The sequence below is a fragment of the Malania oleifera genome, chromosome 6 (genome assembly GCF_029873635.1).
Source record: "Malania oleifera isolate guangnan ecotype guangnan chromosome 6, ASM2987363v1, whole genome shotgun sequence".
In the NCBI taxonomy this organism is placed as follows: Eukaryota; Viridiplantae; Streptophyta; class Magnoliopsida; order Santalales; family Ximeniaceae; genus Malania; species Malania oleifera.
Window position 1 is genome coordinate 33,309,595 of NC_080422.1, and position 23,135 is coordinate 33,332,729.

General features: G+C 38.6%; 1 protein-coding gene across 10 annotated transcripts in view; it reads left to right on the top strand.

Annotated features, from left to right (window-relative positions):
• The window catches only part of LOC131157258 (sister chromatid cohesion protein PDS5 homolog C-like), a 44,129-nt gene that overhangs the window by 12,896 nt on the left and 8,098 nt on the right, over positions 1 to 23,135 (top strand). For 2 of the 10 annotated variants that reach the window (XM_058111248.1, XM_058111249.1), the window contains 7 exons: positions 2,499 to 2,625; positions 2,716 to 2,910; positions 10,736 to 10,786; positions 11,195 to 12,307; positions 12,414 to 12,521; positions 13,210 to 13,257; positions 15,316 to 15,401. In XM_058111248.1, coding sequence (XP_057967231.1) covers positions 2,499 to 2,625; positions 2,716 to 2,910; positions 10,736 to 10,786; positions 11,195 to 12,307; positions 12,414 to 12,521; positions 13,210 to 13,257; positions 15,316 to 15,401 — 1,728 coding nt within the window. Of the gene's footprint in view, positions 1 to 714; positions 874 to 2,498; positions 2,626 to 2,715; positions 2,911 to 10,735; positions 10,787 to 11,194; positions 12,308 to 12,413; positions 12,522 to 13,209; positions 13,258 to 15,315; positions 15,402 to 23,135 lie in introns of those variants that run through there. The other 8 variants (XM_058111251.1, XM_058111252.1, XM_058111254.1 and 5 more) reach the window with 5 other exon arrangements.

A 23,135-nucleotide genomic window follows, 5' to 3' on the forward strand; every position in this document is an offset into this window, starting at 1 on the left:
ATAGGGATTGGTGGATATGGCTGGTTTCATGTTTCTGTTTTTATTTTTTTTTGTTTTAGTTCTTCTGGTTTGAACCAGATTTTCCTCGGGAGATGTCTTATTCTCCCTCATTGTAAATTCTTTCCCTATGAATGAAATTTCTTCTTCTATTAAAAAAACAAAAAGATCTCCTACCCATTACATGGAATATAATTATTTTTTAAACGCTACACAATAAACATGAGTAACAAGACTAGAACAATTGGACCTCCTGGTAACTAGGTCCGATACCATGTTAGATTACCACTTTACCTAAAAGCTTAAGCTGTTAAGTCGTGGGCCAGCAATGTATATCAAGCTTTATGCCTTTATCACATGATTTTTAATTTTTAATGAAAAATGGATTTTTTCGATAACCGCCTTTCATTATGAATTTGTAGTGGTGTATCTAGAAATATTTTGGGTACTTATTATTCTATTCCATCATTAGTATTGAATTTAACAACTCCTAATTTCTTTACGCATCCTACATATGCCTTAATCATAGGGCCAGGCTTGAAACGTTTAAGAAAAAATAGAGATTAATTTAAATAATAATGATAGAAATTAAATTTAAACCAAAAAAAAAAAAAAATGAAAAGACAAAGTTGTGGTTGGCTTGTGAATTGAGGAACAAGCCACTGTCCTAAAGGTCAATTTTCCTTCTTTTGTGTGGGTGTTTGGCTGATAGCAGGAAATCCTCTCCATGATGAAAGCTAGGCTTGATATTGGGCAATTGGCGCAACGACAATGAAATGATGAAATCAGGTCGGTTAACCCAAAAATAACTATAAGAAACTGGTATATTTGCAAGGAGAAGGTAGAAGGAAGAGAAGAAAAAGAAGATACTTTAATGTAAGTTGGTTTCCTATGTTAGCAATGTCCTATTTACAATAAATTTGTGTCGATCTGAATAGGTTTATATCTGGAAGTGTCATAATCCTCCTCAAAGTGCAGAATTGTCTAATTCTTTTTAAAATTATTTATTTTTTATTTTTAAAAGTAAGAACTTCACTAACAATCTTCCACAGCTTTTGAAACTTATAAATCATCAAGAGTAAAGTATGGTTCTATAGAAAATACTGCTAGTGGGCAATTTAAGAATGCATAGTTGGTGTAGACGTCTTTCTACTTGAACCCACACTTGTGTTAGCTGTTTCCATTTTAGGGAGCCGAATTGGACCGTGCCTTGAATTTGGTCCCTTTAATCAAATTTCAATGTGTCACTCAAAGTTCTTGGCATGTGCTATGTTCATGGGAAATGCGCTATTTTTGTCATATGCTCTTATCATGATCTTATAAGAGTCTCTGGGGGAATGCCCTATCCTGTAGTCATGGTCTCATGATAAATCTCATTTGGGTGAGTCCTCCAAGGGAATGTGTCATTTCACCTCAGGGTAAAATTCACATTGGGCTCATTTAGGGTATAACCCTTCCTAACATCACTCTTAAACACAGTCATAGTAGGGATGAGTACAAAATTATTTATAGTATTTTATGCGACTCTTGCTTTACAAGTTGTTTCTACTGTTACGTTTTAACGGATCTCTGCTAGTGGAGGTTGGGTTTTTTTTTTTGGTGATTCCCTATTTGTTATGCCCATCCCCTTGGATGAATCAAGAATTGTCTGCATAATTTTTCTCAAGCCTTAAAATAATTGATATAATTATTCCTATTTAACATTCCTTTAATGCACTTATATCTTAATTGCAAATGTCTTCATATCATCATATTGATCAATATAATGTTTATCTAGTTAAATCTGTCACTTCTACAGCCACAATGTTATAGACTTAGTCAAAGGGTATACCTGAATTTGGATCTCCTACCAAGTAAAAAAGCAGTTACTAATGCTAATATTTCTGATTCTGTTTACCATTACTATAACCTTCTACTATGCTAGGAAAACTTCTATGAAGAAATGCATATTCTAATGTTCCTTTTAGATGTTTAAGAATTCTTTCTAAAAAATCAAAGTGATCTTTACTAGGATTTTGAGCATAACTACTAAGTCTTCCGACTATGTGAGCTATATCTGGTGGACTTCAGGTAGTAAAAAATAAGAACCTATAACCTTAGAACATTTTAGTTTATTTATAGAATTTTCTAACATATTTTTAAAATTGTATTTGATCATAAGAGTTAATATGGATTTATAATCATAACTCATAAGTAATTAAATTTCTTCAATATGTTATTGATCACATTTGACTGAGATAATGAAAGTCCATCTTGGGTTTTATTTTATTCCATTCTTGAAATGACATGAACTTCTCCTTATTCTTTCATATTAAAATTCTTAGACAAATAAGTTCACACATTTACAACAATTAATAAGCTCTAAAAATCAAAATATCATCTACACAAACAAAGTGTGATGTGTTCTCCGTTAAGCTACTAGGTTGTAGGCCAACATTGTATAATTTCATTTATTTTTAGAGTGATTCTTGATTGATGCTTTGTTCTTCCTTGACTCCAAGGTCCAATCACCCACATGCTGTGTTTTCATCCATGGTGGCAATCATGAGTCTTGTCCTAGAGGAAAGTGAAGAAATATCAATGGAGCTTCTGAGCCCCATTCTAGCTAGTGTAAGGAAGGAGAATCAGGTTACTATCTGTGCATGAACATTGTTTCATCTTGTTTGTTTGATTCATTTTTGCTTGTTTTATATTGATCAGTTTTGTACTTTGTTTCAGAATGTTTCACCTGCTTCTTGCAAACTAGGGGAGAAAGTTATCGAAAACTGTGCTGATACTCTTAAACCCTATCTCATTATGGCAATGCAATCTACTAGTGTCACTATCAGCGATTATTCCCCAATTGTCGTTTCGATATGCCAAAATCAATTGGAGATTCAAAAGCGCAATGTTAGTGGTTCTGGAGAACATTTGGTGCGCTTCTCATTCTTTTTATATAGTTCTTTCAAATGCATCTATTTTATGCTTGATGTGTGAATTCAGTGAAGTCATTTAATTGTCAATCTGAGCAAATGGATTGGAAATCATTACAATGATTGCTAATGGGGCTTTCATGAATAGAGTTTCAATTCCAGCTTCAAGTAACACCACAACGTTAACAAAAGAAAACATTGCATCAAAAGGGAAAGAATATCATTTAGCGATGCCTTTAGATTAATCGATCATTGTTATCTGGATGCATTATGTCTCCTCATACTCTGACTAAATTATTTGATCTGATGAAAAAGTATTATGCCCCCTTTTCTTTGTTATTATTTATTTTAAATATGTCAGTGAAGGTGCTTAAAATAATATTGAAAAGCCTCTAGATGTCGATAAATAATAAATAAAGCTATTATCTTGAAGAGGAGATGTCCAATGGTTTGATCTTGAGAATTCTATTTTGGAGCTCGCAAGTTTAAACATGATTGGCATGCGATGGAATGGTAATGGGACTTGTAGCCCAAGGCCTAATGGACCTCCAAAATGATCAGAGGAAAAAAGGTTCTATCTGGTGTAGTTGACCAACCAATAGCAGATTTGGTTGAAGTTGATTGTGGATGCTTATTCAAGCTGCACATGTTGCTGATGCTTGAATAGGTGCACAGACTAGTGGCATTATATCCTCTCAATAAACTCTTTCAATCATTTGGTTTCTCTTCAGTTTGACATTCTGTGATTATTATTATTATTTTTTTTGGAAAAAAGGGCGGCACCTCCTATCTTTATTAGAAAACCCCTCACTTATGGCGGAGGAATACCGTGGTTCCAACCTTGAGACTTGGGGAAAACAAAATCAAACCCCAAGAATCTAAAACTGACTTAACCAACTAATTCAAAACCAAAAAACCAATGACCAACAATCAAACAAATAAATAAGAACTAAACAAACTATAAGTGGAAAACAAACAAAACTCCGGAAGATCTCGAGGAATAAACTAACCACTCCAACCTTCACAAACACCAGCACAAAGTATCACGAGCGCAAGGAAGGAAATCCCAACAAATCTAATCAAATCATTCCCTTGACTTGCTGTGGAAGCTCATCCTGGCAACTATATGATTGAGATATACCAGATTCACCCTGCTTGGCAGAGATATCCGTACTTTGATTCGCCTCCCTGTAAATATGTTCCACTTTGTAATGTATGCCTCTCAATGCTAACACAAGCTCTTCCCACAATTCCCATAAGTTCCAAACCGAACACTTCCTAGAATTAATCCACTAAACCAACAAAGCAGAGTCACAGGCAATCTCCACTTGATCAAATCTGAGATCTTTGTACAGATTAATCCCTATAATAATCGCTTTCAATTCAGCCATATTATTGGCTCCATAACCCAGTAATGAGGAAAAAGCTGCTTTAAATAATTCTCTTTCATCTCTTATCATGCCTCCACTACCACAATTACTTGGGTTACCTCTACAACTTCCATCCACATTCAACTAAACCCAACCTATCCCAAGTTTACACCATCTGACTACACAAGGAAGACAAACCCGCACATTTTTTACTTCAATATCCAAAGCACAAAGGACTGCAATATCCGTGTAAGAACCAGGTGCACATTTAGTTAATTTATCTGAAATGGATCTCAGCCAATATTTAATATCAAGCCACACAATTCTCACCGAATCATGAATTGATTCCATCCTGGCTCTACATTGACGAGTCCAAAGTCTCCAAATGATGAGACTTGGTATCAAACCTACCAAAATGCCTAACTGTGAGGCTCACCTTGCACAACTAAGCCAGAAATTAACCCTGGCTTTTCATGTATTCGTTGCCATACAACTAACACCAAAGCACAAAGCACCGAGAGGCCATCTGAATACCTACTTCTTGAATATGAGTATCAACCGGAAGACAAGCGAACCAAGACTTCCACATACAGATTGACACCTGTTTTGGCAACATAGGATGCCATACCCATTTTGAAACAAAGGATTCCTCTTTACGCCCCCTTATAATTTTCCAAGCACTTGCCGTGGTAAATTTCTCATCTGTTGAAGGTTCCCAAATTACTGTATCTGGACCCTCCTTGCAAGAAATAGCAGAGTTCATTACTTCCTCAGTCCGTTCTTCACCCAACAGATCCACTGATAAATCAACATTCCACTCATCCCTATCCCAACAAATCTCGTGTTTGTAGCTTATGGTTTCTGATTTCTTGAACCTTAGCACAAAGGGGACTGGAGGCTAACGATCGATCAAACCAAAAAGAGGTCGACCCTTCTTTAATTTGAACACGAACATGCTCTAATACTTCAGGTATCACACGAGCAATTGATCTCCAAAATTCTTTTCCTTTATTTGGCTTTATTTCTCTAAAGTGGAGTCTATTATTCAAATACTTGACTTTAAAGAATTGAGTCCACAGATTATCCATAGTTAACAATCTCTACACAAACTTCATATGCAATGATTTTTTTACTTCCTCAAAATCCCTAATACCCAAACCACCCTTACAAATAGGCTTACATATATTAGGCTAGGAACACCATTTCCTTTTTCTTTTATCATTTACTCCACTCCAAAAAAAATTCGATATCATAGAATTTAACTTTGTGAAGACAATATTAGGGATGTCAATTACTGCCAATTGATGAACCGCCATTGATGATAATACATGCTTAATTAAAACTAAGCGGCCCCCTTGAGATAAAAGCTTAAATTTCCAACCCGCTATCTTTTTCCTCAATTTATCAACTAGAGGCTCTAAACTACGGGCCGTAAGACGCCCTGATACCAAAGGAACACCCAAGTATGTAGCAGGGAGCCTTCCTTCCGCAAAGCCAGTCATCCTTAACAAGGATCGCTTCCGAGCATAAGCAATTCTCTTTGACAAAAAAATACTTGAATTGTCTTTATTTATCATTTGGCCAGACCAATCCTCACATTTCTTAAGAGTCTTGATAAACATTCGAATGGAACTTCTCTTACCATTGGCAAAAATAAGAATGTCATCCACATAGAGTAGGTGAGATACCAAAGGCGCTCCCATGAGGATGATAGCAAGCCCCTATCTTATTCTCCATAAAATTTTTCTTTAGAAGCCGAGAAAGAACTTTCTATAAAATAATAAATAGATAAGGAGATAGAGGGTCTCCTTGGCGAAGCCCTTGAGAAGGTTTAAAGAAACCTTTATAAGTGCCATTCATCATAATGGAGAACCAAGGAGAGGAAACACATTCCGCTACTAAACCACAGAATCTCTGGGAGAATCCAAAACTTTTCAGAACCATGTTTAAAAAATCCCAATCAACCCTATCTTAAGCCTTAGCCATGTCTACTTTGATCATTAAATTTCCACCATTAGACTTCTTATGCAGAGAATGAACCATTTCTTGTGCCAATGTAATATTTTCAAATATACTTCTACCGGGAATGAAAGCTCCCTGTTCCGGAGAAATCAATGCAGACAATAAACCTGTCATCCTTGCAGCAATAATTTTTGAAAAAAAATTTATAGATCACACTACAAAGACTAATAGGCCTAAACTTGTCAAAACTCGGGGGATTTTGAACTTTTGGGATTAGAATAATGTAAACTGCAGAATAAAATCTAGGAAGAGGAGACCTAGCAAAAAAATCTCTAGCTGCATCGATCACCTCTTCTTTTATAATATCCCAACAATCATGGAAAAAAGTCGAACCAAAACCATCCGGACTTGGGCTACTATTTCTCGGGATAGAAAGAATAGCATCTCTTACCTCCACCTCGAACGGAGCACGACAAAAAGCAATATTCTCCTCTTTAGAAACCATAGGAGATATAATATCATCAAGGTAAGTTGTTCGACTGGGTCCTGCACCTATTAAGAAAGTTTGAAAATACCTTACTGCACCCTCATAAACAGCCTCCATAGAATCCAACACTTCTCCATTCGGAAGCTTCAATGAATGAATCATAACCTTCTTCCTCTTTTGGTTCATAAATGCATGAAAGAACTTTGTATTATTATCCCCCGCCTCCAACCACGTCTTTTTGGTTAGCTGAGAAATATGAATCTTCTCCCTCTTTTCCTAAGCTTCCAACTCCAGTTTAGAAAGGAAGAAATCTTCCTCAATTTCTGGCGAATACCCTTCTTAGAGCCGAGCCTCTAGAACCTCCATACTTTCCTCCAGTTTTTTTATGTTCTAATGCACATGTCCAAATACCTGCTTGTTCCAGTTTCGGATTGCAACTTTCATATGCTTCAATTTAGTAGCAAGTCTAACTAAACCCGTGCCATGGGATTCCTCCCTCTAGGCTTCCTCCATGCAAGACTTAAAATACTGATGAGTACTCCACATATTCTGATACCTGAAGGGAGAGGAACCATACCGATGCAAATTTCTATGAAACCGAATAATCAATGGGTTATGATCTGAAGAAGTCCTATTTCCATACTCAAAATAAATATTTGGCAAAGATTGAAGAAGAGTCGAATTATAGAGGACCCTATCCAGTTTTGCCCAACTCCGAGAATTTCCACTGTGACCATTACACTAAGACATGTTGCTGTTTGTAACAACCAAATCCATAAGACCATAGTTGTCCAAGCAAGTATTAAATTCCTCCATAGCCGATAATGGCCTCGTATGACCACCAATACATTCCAAATCTGAACGGATGATATTAAAATCTCCCGCCACTAACCAAGGGAAATCATCCCTCTTTACAAACTCCAAATCATTCCAAAGTTCCTGGCGATTTGTTTGACGCATTTAGCATAAACAAATGAAGCCAAGAAATTCTGGTCCATAGAACTAAAAATACCCGAAATAACTTGATCAGGCATATGTTGTAACTCAAAGTGTACTTCCTCTTCCCAAAACATCCAAAGTTTACCCTCCACTAATGCATTCGCACAAAAATTCGGAAAATTTAGAAAGCCATCCCATTGCGACATCGAACTTTCATCAGAAAATAGCTCCGAAAGAACCAAAATAGAAGGTGAAATTTCCTCATTAACTTTTGTAAACGGCTTTAGACATGCCTAAACCCCGCACGTTCCACACTAGAATTGTAGTAATCATAAATCAAGTTTCTTTGGATGGGTAATAACCTGTTGAGACTTCTTCTCACTTTGCCCATTAATATCCTTCAACTTAACAAGCGGAACATGTAAATCATCATCCGAACAATAGCCTTTTTCCAATGGGAGTTTCTCCAAAGTATTTGTCTCCACCTCCCTATCCGATTCACAATTATGTAGGACATACCTGGGCATGATTGTACACTCTTGTTCCAAAATTTCTGAAACCATGTTACAAGATGTCTTCAACTGATCACACACTACTATAACATCTTCCACTATCAACATATCAGCGTCGGGAGCACCCAGGATTGGTTCAACAATCTCCTCCCTCTGCTCAATCTCATACTGTTTTGTGTTCATCTACAAAATCTCCACTTTAGGCCTCGGTTCTTTAGGAACGAACTCCCCCTCTTCCATCTCACTTTGCGTAATTGTCTCAACCACTGGCAAAAATTGTGATGTCATTGCACTCTCTTGAACATGATCCACCTCTAAAGGTTCTTCAACAATGCATGGATCTATCAATTCTCTTTGAACTTTTTTCCCTTTATCCAAATGCTTCACACGCCAAACTTGTCGATTTTTCTTGTCTAACATTTTTCATATCCTTACGTCTATCCCCAATTTTTTGTTTCCTTTCGCCCACACGGCATACCACTTTTGAATGCCCTTGTCTATGACATTTTTCACAATAAAATCCTTGCTTTTCGTACCTCACTTCTTGCCAAATTTTCTGATTTGCAGAAACAACAATCGAGAAAGCATCCACCTGATCTGCCAATAAATCCACCTCCACGCACATTCTCGCACCCGTAGCCCTAGTTCGGTTAAGCGTAGCATTGTTAGTTCCCAGATATCGACCAAACCTCATGGCTAGAATCTGTAAACAATCATGCCTGTACATGTGCATCGGAAGACCAGGGAGAAATAACCATTGAGGGGCTAAGGATGGTTCATGCTTCAGATGGGGTGAAAGTGCGGCGGCTTTGTCCATTGTAAAGGTCAGATTGAAACGGAAACCGCATCCAAATCGCTGATCTTCAACGAGACCGGGAATTCGGAAGGATAGAGTCTCTGTCATGGGTATTCTTTGAACCAACCGTGAAATCTCCATGAACTATAACAGAAGGAATCTCCGAAAGGCCCCAAGACTTTATGATATTCAAACAGATAACGTCAATGGATGGCCTAGATCGCAAAAATTTCAAAACTAACGCAAATCAGAAATCTTCCGCCACTTTGTTCATCTCAGCCTTAGAGAAGATGAATCCAATATCTCCATCTACGTCAACAGGATATCTCATGGCAAGTTTGAAAGAGGAAGACATCAGGTTAATAGCATGAGAACGTGATACTACATGGGCATACGACAAAAGTCCTGAACCACCTTTTGAAAGAGGCCCCACTGGTGGAGGATCCACCAGAGGGCAGGCGGGCGCCGCCATTGTAGCCGCCTAACTTCAGCAAAACCCTAGACCGTGTGTTGGTTGAAGAGAGACATACCTGATTAAGGAATTCAATGTCCTAGAGATCTGGCAGGCGGCGAGAAGGGCGAATCAAAAGGACAGCAGAAGTTCGAGATGTATCCACTGACCTGTGAGAGTGCAGCAACACGAATAGCTCAGCGCCGGCAGCTAGGGGGAGGGGAGAGTGCAAGGCGGTGACGGAAGGGTAGGAAGAATGCAGAAGCGGCGGTGGACGGTGGAGATGGGAGAACGCAGTGGTGGCGCTGGGGGAGGAGAGATGCACGGTGGTGACAGCAGGGTAGGAAGAGTGCAGAAGCGGCGGTGGACGGCGTAGAGGGGAGAACGCAGCGGCGGCGGCGCTGGTGGCCGGAACCGGTGGAGGCAACGGCGGCTGGCTGTGCTGTGCGTGGCTGGCGAAAAGAGATCCATGAGGTGAGTGTGTGAGCGACGGTGGGGCTGCCTGGTTGAGCGAGGAGTGGCTGGCTGGAGATGGAGAAGGGCGATCCGATGTGCTGGTATGAAAATGCTGGTCGGTGACGACGAGGGAGGCTGGATGTGCGACGACCAGGGGGCAGAGATGATTGGAGATTTGACGGTGAGGCAAGGTGAGGGTGTCTGGTGCTGCCACGGAGGCGAAGCAGTTGCAGGCGGCGACACTTAGGTTACCGGCCTGGGAACATGCTATATCTTGTACATTTTTTAAGTTTTTTCAGACATTCTGTGATGCCATGTCAGTGTCAATAAAAATAACGGGGGAATACGAGAAAGGAAGAGAAGAAAAATTAGTTATAATGGGATGCCTTATCCAGTTAGCTAATCCTTGCCTCTTAACCTGGTCATAGTGACTAGAGACCCTGATTAATCTCTTCATGATTAAGTAGTCATATTTAATAATGATCTTTTAATGAATGCAAGAGTGGCCTGCCGCCTGCCTATTTATAGTACTCTTTTCTTTTGCTGACTAGAAGGAATCTACTAATGCGAATAGATTGATTTTTGGTTCAATAAATGCTTTTGTTAGATTAGCACTTCTCTTAAAAGCTTTAAGCTGCTAGGTTGTGGGCCAGCAATATATCTCAAACCTTTACATGGCTGCGCACATGTAGTTCAATTGCAATGAAGAAATAAACAAACAATGGATAACACCTAAAAGCTTAAGCTGTTATGTTATGTGCTAGCAATTTGTATCTAGCTTTTAACAGTTCTTATTTTCTTTCTTTGTCTTTTGGTTCTAAGAAGTTTTTATGCATTGAATGCCATGCTTCAGGTAGACAAGAACAATTTAGCAGAAATTCTGGATACAGATGAGCAAACACTGGTATGTAGCCCTTCTATTCTATGAGTCTGCTAGCAAATTTCTGTGTCTAAAGTTGCAGCAGCTGTTCCACCACGCTAGCTGCTAGTGCTGCTGTTTCTGCCATTATTATTACTGGTGTTATTGCTATTGCTAGATCTACAGCTACTCTAAATCCACATCACCTGCTACTATTCCTTTCTGTAAGGGAATAAGATTTGCATAAATACATTGGGTGGACTGGATACAGCAGAAGTTGGAGTGGATTTAGAGCTCTCCTAAATTATAGCGGGCAGTACTGGCAGCAGCAGTGCTAGTATTGACAATGACAACAATGATCCAAAATTGTATGATACCTGTTAAAATTGCAATTCTGTGCGATTGAAACTGAAGTTTAAAATGATCCACATAGCTTATTTTTCTGTTGATCAGGCGGTGAAAGGATTTCTGCAGGGTGATGTTTGCTTGGAAGAGGTTGGCCCTGCTGCTGGATCCAAGAATGATGATAAAAGCCCTTCAAAGACATTAGTGCCTTGTCAGACCAAGAAGTCCAGAGGTATTGATGTGGGCTCTGATTATAAACCTGAGAAATTGGGATCGATGAAGGCAGAGAAAGTAACCCCACAGGTGGAAACAGTCCCAAAGAAGAGGGGCCGCAAACCCAACTCTCTTATGAATCCTGATGAAGGATATGATCATTCATGGATTAGCGGAGGAAGATCACTTCAAAAGCCTCAGAGGAGAAAACGTCGTAACAAGGAATTTGGTAGTTCACCTTCTGAAGATTCAGGTTCCAAATGTGCAAATTTGCCACTGGAGCATGAAAATGATACTGACTTACAAGCTTTCTCACCTAAGACAGAACAAAGTGAGATTATAAACTCTCACACTGGCAGAAACCATCCCAAAACAGGCTTACAGAAAAAGAAAAGGAGCACTGTGAATCAAGAAACCAATCCAGACTCATTATCAATCCCAAAAGGAAATTCATTTGCTTTACTTGAGAAGAAAAATATAAAACCTGCAGTTGTCGGTTTGAAGAACTGTGAGGGAAAAAGTATTAGGAAAGCAAAATCAGGAAGGCACCCAAGAATAATTGCACCTGCTGTAAACCGTGAAGGGAATGCTGCACAAGCTAAAGTTGATTTGGTCAGGAAGAATGAATCTGGTGTCTCCACTGGCTCCGAGGGAAAGCTGGCGGTGCAATCAGTAGAAAAACTACATCCTAAGAGCAAAAGTGAGGAAGTGTCATTGGGGAAAGAAAAAAGTATTAGGAAAGCAAAATCAGGAAGGCACCCGAGAATAATTGCACCTGCTGTAAACCCTGAAGGGAATGCTACACGAACTCAAGTTGATTTGGTCATGAAGAATGAATCTGGTGTCTCCACTGGCTCCGAGGGAAAGCTGGTGGTGCAATCAGTAGAAAAACTACGTCCTAAGAACAAAAGTGAGGAAGTGTCATTGGGGAACATGGATAGTAAGAAAAGTAGGAGACAGGTTAAGTCTAGCTTTGAGGAGGATGTTACTGAAGGTTCTGGTGACAAGGTATTTGCTAAAGTGCTTCTGTGATATTATTATTTTACAGTTCCATCAATATAGTGTGGTGATACTTTTTCTGAGTTCTTCCTTTCTTTTCTGGTGATCTGTACAGAAACTGGTTTCAGAATCTGCAACCAAACCATCAAATAAAGATGGAAGTCATTCGGATGGAACCCCTAAGAGAAAAGCTAAGAGGAGGCGTACTCTCAAGAAGGAAGAGGTATGGTTTTATAATTACTTTGCCAGCTTATATTTGGTTTTTAGGACAATGTTGGTTGGCTTGTCTAGGCATAATTTAACTTGGAATTTACTTTCCTCTAATACATAGTTTTACGAAACTATGCCTATCTATCTGTTCTGGATTTCTCTAATTCCTGTGGACCTTATGATCATTTCAATGATTGAACAAATTGATATATGGGTTAATTGATTTTCAATTTTGTGAAATGCTTCTTGTAATTGCTGATTGAGAAAAACTTTGTGGTTCATATGCTTTCTATGGATCCGTATTTTAACAAATGTGTCCTTGTAGCCTTTCTTGTTGTCGTGGTTGGAGAGAAGTGTGTGCTTTGTGCAGTCAAAACTTGAATATTTGCTTTCCCCAAAAAATAAATGAAATAACAAGATAAAATAACATTGTGCTTGAAGACCCCTAGAGCATGAACAATATCATGAAATGAATAAAGGCAGATGTTTTTAACGTACATTATTGGCCTGTAACCTAACAAACTTAAGATTTTTGGTGAAGTGGTTGGTTATCATGGTATCTAAGCGCCCATTCCAAGAGCTCTTGGGTTCAAGTCTTGTCATTTGTGTTTTTTCCTCTTTATGTTTGTTGTATGCACTTTGTTCTATTTGTGTTTGTGCACCCATTTTCATCTAATTACCTCTTCTCATGCGAGATGAAGTCATACGTGAGTGGAAGTGTTGGACAGCGTGATATGTTTGGCCACCAGGTAAAGTTGTGATCTAACACAGTGTGGTATTCGGAGCCATGGTTACAAGGAGATATTGGGTTCAATTCTTGCTTCTGTGTTTACCGTGCGGTTAATACAATCTTATCCTGCAATTGTGTTATTCATCATTTGATTGATAGTGATCGAATTGATGGCAGTGATGGTTGAAGTTCAAAGATTAATAATAAATTATTGAAATTTTAATTGTGAAAAATATTTAATGCTTTGGAATGGATTCAAGCCCTTCACAACTGGTATATGAAGCACATGAGTTAAGTTCAAATTTTAACTTGTGTATTATAAATAATTTGAATGTAATTTTACATGACTTTTGGTTAGAATTATTTCTTTATAAAAATGTTTTTTTTGCCTTATTTTTGAAATATAAGGATATTCTTGTTCATAAAATGATTTATACTTTCTGTACTCTCATATATAGCATGGATATAGACATAGAGGATGGCAATTAGACATTTGTTGAAGTTCAAATGTTAATAATAGATAATTGATATTTTAGCTGCAAAAAAATTATTGAGTGATTTATAATTGAATCAAAATCCTTCTCAATTGGTGTAGGAAGCCAATTGAGTCGTGCCCAAAATTTCTCATGTCCAAATCATATCATATCTAAAATAAGTAATCAAAATCTAATTAATATAGTTTTGGTTAAACATAATTTTTTTTAAAGAATGATTTGGCTTAGTTTTAGAAGATAGCGGATATTTATTTACACAAAATGACTTGCACTGTTCAAATTTGTTTATGTACTTAATGTGTGTGCGTGTCTGGTTACCTTAGACATTTTTTAATAGTGTTCAAAGATTAATGATGAATCAAAAAAATTTTAGGAAAAATTATTTAAGCTTTGGGGAAAAAAATCCTTTTCAAAATATAAGAAGTAACTAGATTTATGTATCAAACAAAGTCAACATTTTAATTTATATTATTTTGCTTAACTTAATTATTTTTTTTAATGTTTGTCTTATTTTTAAAGGGATATTTTTGTGAACAAAATGATTTACAATATTTGTACTTTTACGTATAGTATTCATTGATTTTTAAATAAATTTGGTTCTTTGATTGGTTTGTTTGTTTCTTTTATTTATTTATTATTTATTTTTTAAGTTGGGGGGCGGCGGTCGTGGTGGTGGTGGTGGTGTTTGTGTGGTTGGGACCTGTACAAACTTTGCAGTAACTCTTTTTTGGGAAATCTGGGAAGAACTAAACTTGCTGCAGCTTCTTTGGAAAACATAAAGTGTGACTCCTTAAAATGTGGAACAATAGAAATGTGAAGCATAGTTGCAGCTTTTTCTAGCAGCTATCTAAAAATTAAACGAACAGAAATGGAAGGTGTAGGTTTTGTTTTTATGGAGACAAAATATGTAGAAGGAGTTTTCATGGGCTGAATGATGAAATTAATGTTTAGATGTTGAATTGTTTATGAAATTGGTGGCTCTCTTTATGCACACTAAATTGTGTGTCAACTGCAATGGGGAAGTGAGTTGGGTCAACATGGGGGCTGGGGTTCTGCATGGTACACTGCTAAAATAGACGATAGCACTTTGGCATGGGCACTTCTGTGCAGAGTATATGGTTCATTGCCCTTTGGATTCTCTGAAGTCTCTGGATGTTGTGGCTATCAAGTATAGTAAAAGGCCAGCCCAGTGCTCATGGTTCCTGCTTGTACCCAAACTTTTTTAGGATAGGTGTCCACTGGATTCTCATTTTAAAAATTCATAAAAGTATGTCACCATGTGCTGTAATCCTTAATTTTCTTGGTACTTCCCACTAAGGGATGTTTCTCTCTCGTTTGCTTTATACATGGGTGGCATCCCCTTGATGCCTCTTAATTTAATTTCTCGTGCTGATAAAAAAAAAAAAAATGTCACCATGTGCAGCTGGTTCCCATGCCACAATGCAGGCACGGGAGTCAATGAATCTCTTTCCTCCAGTTGTGGGTGTGGCACTGTTATCATTGGGTCAATGGTTGTTCTCATTCATTTGGATTTTTATTTTGCATGCCTTTATTTATTGATTTATTTATTTTCTCCAATTCAGGATTTTGGAATGCCAAATGACATCAAAGATCCTGATGAAAACTTGATCGGTTGCAGGATAAAGGTTTGGTGGCCAATGGACCAAAGGTCAGTAGTTTAGAACCACCAATATAGCATTGTGTTGCCATATTCTGTGATTCTTCTTCCTACACTCCCCCCTTCCCACCCATCCCTTCATTTTGCTATTTTTGTTGTATTGCACTTTACTCTCTCTCTCTGCTCAAGAAGAAATTTATTTATTTATATATAGTTTAGGCATCCTCATTTTTACCTGTCTGTCTAATGCTTGACATACAGTTGTTCTACTATCCATTTAAAACTCTGCCTTCGTCCACCTAGATAGCCCTAGAATAAGCTTCAAGTATTCATTAATACCCTGTGCTAGTCCTTTTGACCCTCACCCTCTTTTTGTCTTACCTTGTCGCTAGTCTCACCAGTGCACAAACTGGAAATGGGTGAACATGCCACATTTAAAACTGAGAGGAAGGTGTTCACTATCACCTGACTGGATGCTTCGAATTTTGCGTCACTGTATACGTAGGCAAGCTTGTCCTCTTCATCGTTCTGAAAAAGGAGGAATTTGTGTGGGCATTGAGGGGGGTGTTTAGTGCAGCCAATGAAGGGGGTGCAGCAAGCTACAATGGAGTTATGTAATGAAAAGAAGGGAGCAGTCCGTCGGTTAAGGTTCTTGACAACAGCTGGGGAAGGTTCATATGCTTGAAGAAGGCCAATAGCAGCTGAAATATGAATTCCAGAAAGGGACTGGAAAAAATGGTGGAGGAACTTCCTCGCTGCCCTGTTGGAATTATCAGCACCGTCGATAGATATTTTTGTTGAATAATTGGTAAAATAGAAGACCTAACAGCAATGATAGGTCTCTCCCTCAATTTATATGTCAAGTACAATTCCAATGACCATGATACCCTTACTAATTCGCACTTACTAACATAACTTTAATACATACTAATAATACTAAATGACCAAATAACCATTAACACTCCTCCTCAAGCTAAAGCGTATATATTGTATGCCCCTAGCTTGTTACAAATGAATTTCACATAAGCACCCAATAAATCAGCAAGATGAAAATCAAATTTCACATGAGTGGCTGTATTGAGCTTTTGTACAAGTTTCTCACAAAGTGACTATCAACTTCAGTGTGCTTTGCCAGCTGATGGACCACCGGGTTGGAGGCAATATGTATAGTAGCTCGATCATCACACATGAACTCCATAGGTTGAGAATGTGGAAAACCCAATTCTTCCAACATGTTTTTCAACCAAACAAGTTCACATGTAGTGTGTGTCATAGCCCTATACTATGACTCAACACTTGACTTGACCACCACAATTTGTTTCTTACTCGTCTAAGACACCAAATTACCACCAACAAAGATACAGTATTTGGTTGTGGGTCTTTGGTCAGAAGGCGACCTAGCCTAATATGCATTTATATATCCCTGAAAATGAATGTGATCCTAATCCTGATATAAGAGACCTCTCCTTGGTGCACATTTGAGATATCTTGTAATGCAAATTATTGCATCCAAGTGACTTGTTCTCGGGGAATCGAGAGAATGACTTATAACACTTGTTGCGAATGATATATATGGTCAAGTGACTATGAGATAATTCAACTTTCCAACAAGTCTTTGGAGCTGTCCTGGGTTAGGCAACAAATCACCCATATTCGACACTAACTATTGGAATCCATGGGTGTCTCAACAAGTTTGGATCCCAACAGCCTAGTCTCATCTAAAAGTCAAGAACATACTTCTTTTGTGACAAGACCGTTCTTGTATGAGATCTTGATACTTATATACCAAAGAAGTACTTAAATGATCCCAAGTCGTTGGTTTGAAACGTATTCTGTAGAAAAAGCTTTAGGTCTTGGATCCCTTGATTGTTGTTACCAGTGATCACAATGTCATACATATACACAATAAGCAAAATCTTGTCAGATGGAGTATGATGATAAAATATGATAAAATATAGAGTGATCTAGTGCATACTGTAGGAGGCTAAACTCAATTGCTACAACATTAAATTGGCCAAACCATGCTCTAGGAGATTGTTTTAATTCATATAATGATTTCTTAAGCTAATACACTGAGCTTGACTCGTTGCTCCATATAGACCTCCTTTTGAAGATCATCATGTAGGAAAACATTCTTCACATCTAACTAATGTAGAGGCCAATGACAAGTAGTGGCTAAGGAGATGAACAAAAATACTGAGGCAAGTTTAGTGATTGGAGAGAATGTGTTTGAATAATCCAAGCCAAACGTTGAGTATTTCCCTTAGGACGTAACTCGTCTAGGACCCCAAACATTGGAATGAACTAGTATGAAAGGACTAACTGTCCGTTTGTCGACCCAGGAAATAATGGGAACACGATGATATTTTCCCAATTGACGAAACTCAGACTCAAGATTAGACATAGAACTCAATGCAGGATCTAGCTATTTCAATTTGCCCAAGGACGAAGGTGACAATGGATTTGAAGTGGTGTAGTAGTGACTATGCAGGCAATGGGAGGAGAGAGTGACTCAAAAAGTAGTAAAGCCATGAGTTTCACATCTTGCGCCAATTGTCTTCCTTGTCTTCACATCTTGAATAACCACAAAATTTGGAAAGAAGGTTATTGAAGAATTTAGTGACTTTGTGAGCTTACTAACTGACATGAGTTTGAAACGGGATTTACGAATGTACAAAATAGAAGAAAGAGAAATGGAGGGAGTAAGATTCGTTGTTCCTATCACCTTAACCGCAGTAGTGGACCCATCAGTAAGGGTAACTGGAGGTAGATTTTTAGGATACTAGAGGGCAGAAAAGAATTTTGTCAGTGGGAGTAGAATCAATAATCCAGGGACTAGTGAGAAAGACACCAGATGATATCCAGTAGGATTACCTTTCTGGGGAAAAGATGCAATGTGATAAGATGCTTGTTAAGACAATTGATACTTTTGAAACCTTGAATATGCCTATGATTAAGTCATAGTACGCGGTTCACTCAAACAAGTGACTAACAAGGGAATCATACTTTAGGATTTGCAAACTCCATCATAACAGTCACAATTTTAGACTAATGATAACAAGATTAATTGCTGGAACAATTAGAACAATCACAAACAAGGTGGGTCATAACAAGATTAATTGTTGGAACAATCAAAACAACCACGAACAAGGTGACCCACCATGAACAAGTCACAAATGAATCAGCACAAGGCTGCCACAGCGCCAAGAAACTTAGACACTGCCCCAAGAAACCAACACACAGCACTGGAACAATTTGAGCAATCACGAACAAGGTGACCCACCACAAATGAGTCACAAATAAATCAGCACAAGGTTGCCACAGCACCTAGAAACTTAGACACAGCAAATACCAATGTTTCAGGCCCAGTAAACTCAATAACCATTGACAAACAGCTTCAGGAAGCATCAAACAACCATTCCTTATGTTCCGCACATGAGCAATTGAAAAAGGTGAGATCTTTGGACCAAAAACATCACAAAAAGCTTCACTAATATGTTTATAGAGGGATTCGAGCACTGCTGGATGAATTTAGGCCCAAAACATTCCTGAAATTGGCTTCGTGCGCTGGTGGCTGGGGTCGGCCCTGGCAGTTTTCAACTGGCGTGTGAGGGCACGTGAGGCGCTGTCCCAAGATGGGATTTACGTTTTGGGGGGGGGGGGGATTGACAGTGTTTGTGGGAGACTATGGTGTTGTTTTTGGGAAATCTATAGTAGATTTGTGTTCCTGAACTGGCAGTGTCGCCCAGGAAATTTCCAGTGACTGGTCTGACTTATGGCAGCTGCTGGCTGTTATCTAGAGCTATAGTGTTGCTGGAAATTCTTCTATGATGGCAGACATGCAGCAGATTTTTTAGGGTTTTAGGTTTGGTTTTGATGGTGGTTGTGACGATTAGGGTTTAGGTCTTAGAATCATGCTCTAATACCATGTTGAATAATTGAGTAAAATGGAAGACCTAACATCAATGATAGGTCTCTTTCTTTATTTATAGTGTATGTCAAGAACAATACCAATGGCCATAATACCCTTACTAACTCATAATTACATAATTCTTAACACATACTAATAATGCTTAAATAACTAAAGAACTATTAACACTTTCCAAACCTAACAACGGCAGATGGAGATGCTCTGACTGCAGGTCTTTGAACATTTAGAGCGCTGAAGAGGAAAAGGAGAGGATTAGCGTGTTTTAGAGGTTATCATTGAACTCCTCCTATGCAGATATGACCAGATATGCACCAGTGACGAAAGGAGGCTGGAATGGAGATAACCTACTACCAAAGGGTTTGGGGAGGCCATATTACAAATCGTTTTCCGACACTAGGAAAGACCTCATTTCATGCTGGGGGGTCTTCTGTGGGGCTGATAGGGTTTGATTGCAGCTGGGGTGTCATGTTAGAGGTCGAATTTATTTGGGCAAGAAAGAAAACAGAGGCTGCATAGATCATTAGAAGAAAAGGACTAGATGCTGAAAAGGGCCCAAATCCAGAAATGCAGCAATTAAGGCCAGTGGCAGAGGCAGAGAAGGGCAGCCCAGATCAATTTAACTTGGATGTTCTGGGTGGATAGATTTCAGAAGACAGCATGGATCCAGAAAAATCAGTGGCATGGGGTTGTATTGGAGAGGCTTTTACGAGCAGCAAGAAGCAAGGTGACTTTTACAACCAAAGATGTGGTGTCAACTGCAGCTCCATTAGAGAGGATGAACTTTATATTAGACAGGGAAACAGCGGATGACTTGATGTATGATTCAGGAGAAGAGATGGGCAATATGTGTGAATCAGATAAGGAAAATTTGGTGGATCAGATGATAGCTGATTTTAAAAAGAAGGGTTGGTTCAAATGTTTGAAGGCTTTAGCGGGGATCTTGAAGAGGATGGGTCAAATAAAGCCCATACTTCAATAGCAAGTTCTCAGTGTTTGGAGAGGGTTAGCCGTCATTCGGATTCAAATTTTACTCTAGCAGTCGATTGGATGAGAGCTGAGTTTGAACTTGCTGTAGACAACGGGTTATTCCAATTATTCAAAGGAGCAAATGAAGATGAGGATCTGAATGGCAAATCACACTACAAATGGAGAATATTTGCCAACATAGGGATCTTGGGTGTACACAGACAGGTAAGGGCTCTATTAATCATTTTTTAGATCACTTGATTGCCTTGAATGATAGGGGGTCTTTGTCTTCTAACCTTGAGCTTAATCTCCTTTGTGTCGATAACTTGGACATTGCTTCCTTGGGCAATGCAGGGGTTAATGATGAGAAGATAGATGTTTCTTTGGGGGATCTGGGTTCCTCTAGAACTAGAATTGGTATCCTTCCCCTTCTTACTCAGCCTCGTCTTGTCTCTAATACTTTGTGCCAGAGGGAGGATTCTTGTGAGGGAAAGGGATGTAATGCTTTTAGGGAGGTGAGAGAAACATGATTGACTTGCACAAGCTCCTACTTGAGGGTTCTTAGGTTACACCATCGCATCAAATTGTGCATGGAGAATTAAGCATTATATGAATGAAGATTTTCCAGCTTCCAATATGGTTTAATCCAGCATTCCCTATTTCTATTGGCTAGTACAATCATTTGTGATTGTGCGGAACTAATGGAACATTTTTGTCTGATTAAGGCTTTATAGCTTGGGCTTGACTATGGAATTGAAGATGGGAGGTGATGTTAACAGAGGAACGTAACTGACTATAAATAGTTCGGTTTAGCATCTTGGTTCAATCATTCCTGAAGAGGAAATAAATACAAGCTTTGGAGTGGGACAATTTTAAGACGTGCATTTTTTCATCATGGAACTAAGGTTAAGTTTGTTTTGCAAAGTTTCTATTCCTAAAAATAGAATGAAATAAGGTGGGAATGTTACTAAAATTGTACAACAATATACTAACTTAAAAACAGTCACTCATTTAAAAGCTTGTGTTATTTCATCCAACATGGAAACAGGATAGAAATAGACATTCCCATGGTCAAATTTGAAAATAGTCTGTCTATATCTATTCCATGTTATGGATTCATAAAAACTTTTACATCGTCACTTGCTTTTTAGGGAGAACATCTTTTCTTCTTCTTTCTTTCTTTTTTTTTTTTTTTTTTTTCATTAGGTAGAAAACCTTATTTTATGGCTGATCTATTTCAGTGAGCCAAATGGAATTTATGTTCATTTGAGAATGAAATCTCACACAAGGCAATGCGTTATATAGAAATGTAACTTGCAAAATTCCCCTTTTCACCATTTTCTAAATAATAAACTTGATATCATGGCTTTTCTGTTGTCAAATAGATCGGATATAGGATGCACAACGAAATAAAATACAAGAAGCAAATCAAACACAACCAGTAAATGAGAAGCAAACGAGAATCAACACAAGGTTTACGTGGTTCGGCAATGCCTACATCCACGGAAGCATTCAGCACAACAATTTCACTAAGAAATTATAGAGTACACAATACACTTCTCAAAATGATCTCTTTTGTCTCACAATGCACTCAGACAAGAATATATAGACTTTTCTTCGGAGGTTCCCCCCCTAGGGGTGAGCAAACGGTCGGTTCGGCCAAATTTGGGCAATTAACCGAATTAATCGAAAAATTTGGTTAAATAATGCTGTTAACCGAACCGACCGAACTGATGAATCGCACCGAACCGAACCTGACCGAATTACCAATTCGGGTAATTCAGTTAACCAATTTTAACCGAATTTAACTGAAATTATTTGGGATTACTTGCTAAAAACAGAATACAATTATAAATTTTTTTTTAACCAAATCCAGCTTAATTAAAGAACGGGCCGACGAGTATGCTGCTCTTATCATGGAAGAGTTGGATCCCGATAACCTCGGATACATTGAGCTTCGTATCCAAACACTGGCCTTATAATTAATTAGCTTTCTATTTATTTTAATTTTGTTAAGCTGAACTTAATCTCAAAATTTTGGTGAGCATGGGCTTCCTAGGATCTGTTAGCATTGATTTGAATTGGCCCAAATAGAGGCCCATTGAATTCCTTGCCCACCAAAAACAGAGTGCTCAGCCCAAGCGCATTGCTAGACTCAAAGAACGAGCCCAATGAGCCAATAGAAATTCACTTCAGCGCAATCCAATTTACAGCCCACTGTGAACAATCTGCAGTAGGAATCTAATCTCACAAGATAGAATTAATTTTGGGATCTCAGAAGCTGGTGCCCACCAAGGAACCCAACCCGCTCGAGCGAGGCTACCGCAACCTCCAGTACTTCGTGGAGGACAACTGGAAGCGCGTGTGGGTGATCCTGCTGTGGCTTGCCGTCTACGCCGCCCTCTTCACATGGAAGTTCATCCAGTACAAGCACCGGGCGGTGTTCAACGTCATGGGCTGCTGCGTCACCACCGCCAAGGGCGCCGCCAAGACTCTCAAGTTCAACATGGCCCTCATCCTCTTCCTTGTCTACCGGAACACCGTCACTTTCCTCCGCAGCTGCACCAAGCTCGGCGTCATCGTCCCCTTTGACGACAACATTAATTTCCACAAGGTATATACATGTTCATAATAAATAACAATTATATTCATAATTTATACTTAAATTTAATTAATTAATAAATCGGTTAATCGGTTAACCAAATTATTTTTTGCTGTTAACCGAACTGAAACCGATTAACTGAATTTTTGTTAATCCTAACCTAACTGACCAAACTGTGTTTTTTACCCGAACCGAACCGGCCAATTTTGGCCGGTTAAATCGGTTAATTTGGTTTTCCCCAGATTATGCTCACCCCTACCCCCCCCCCCCAAAAAAAACCAACCAA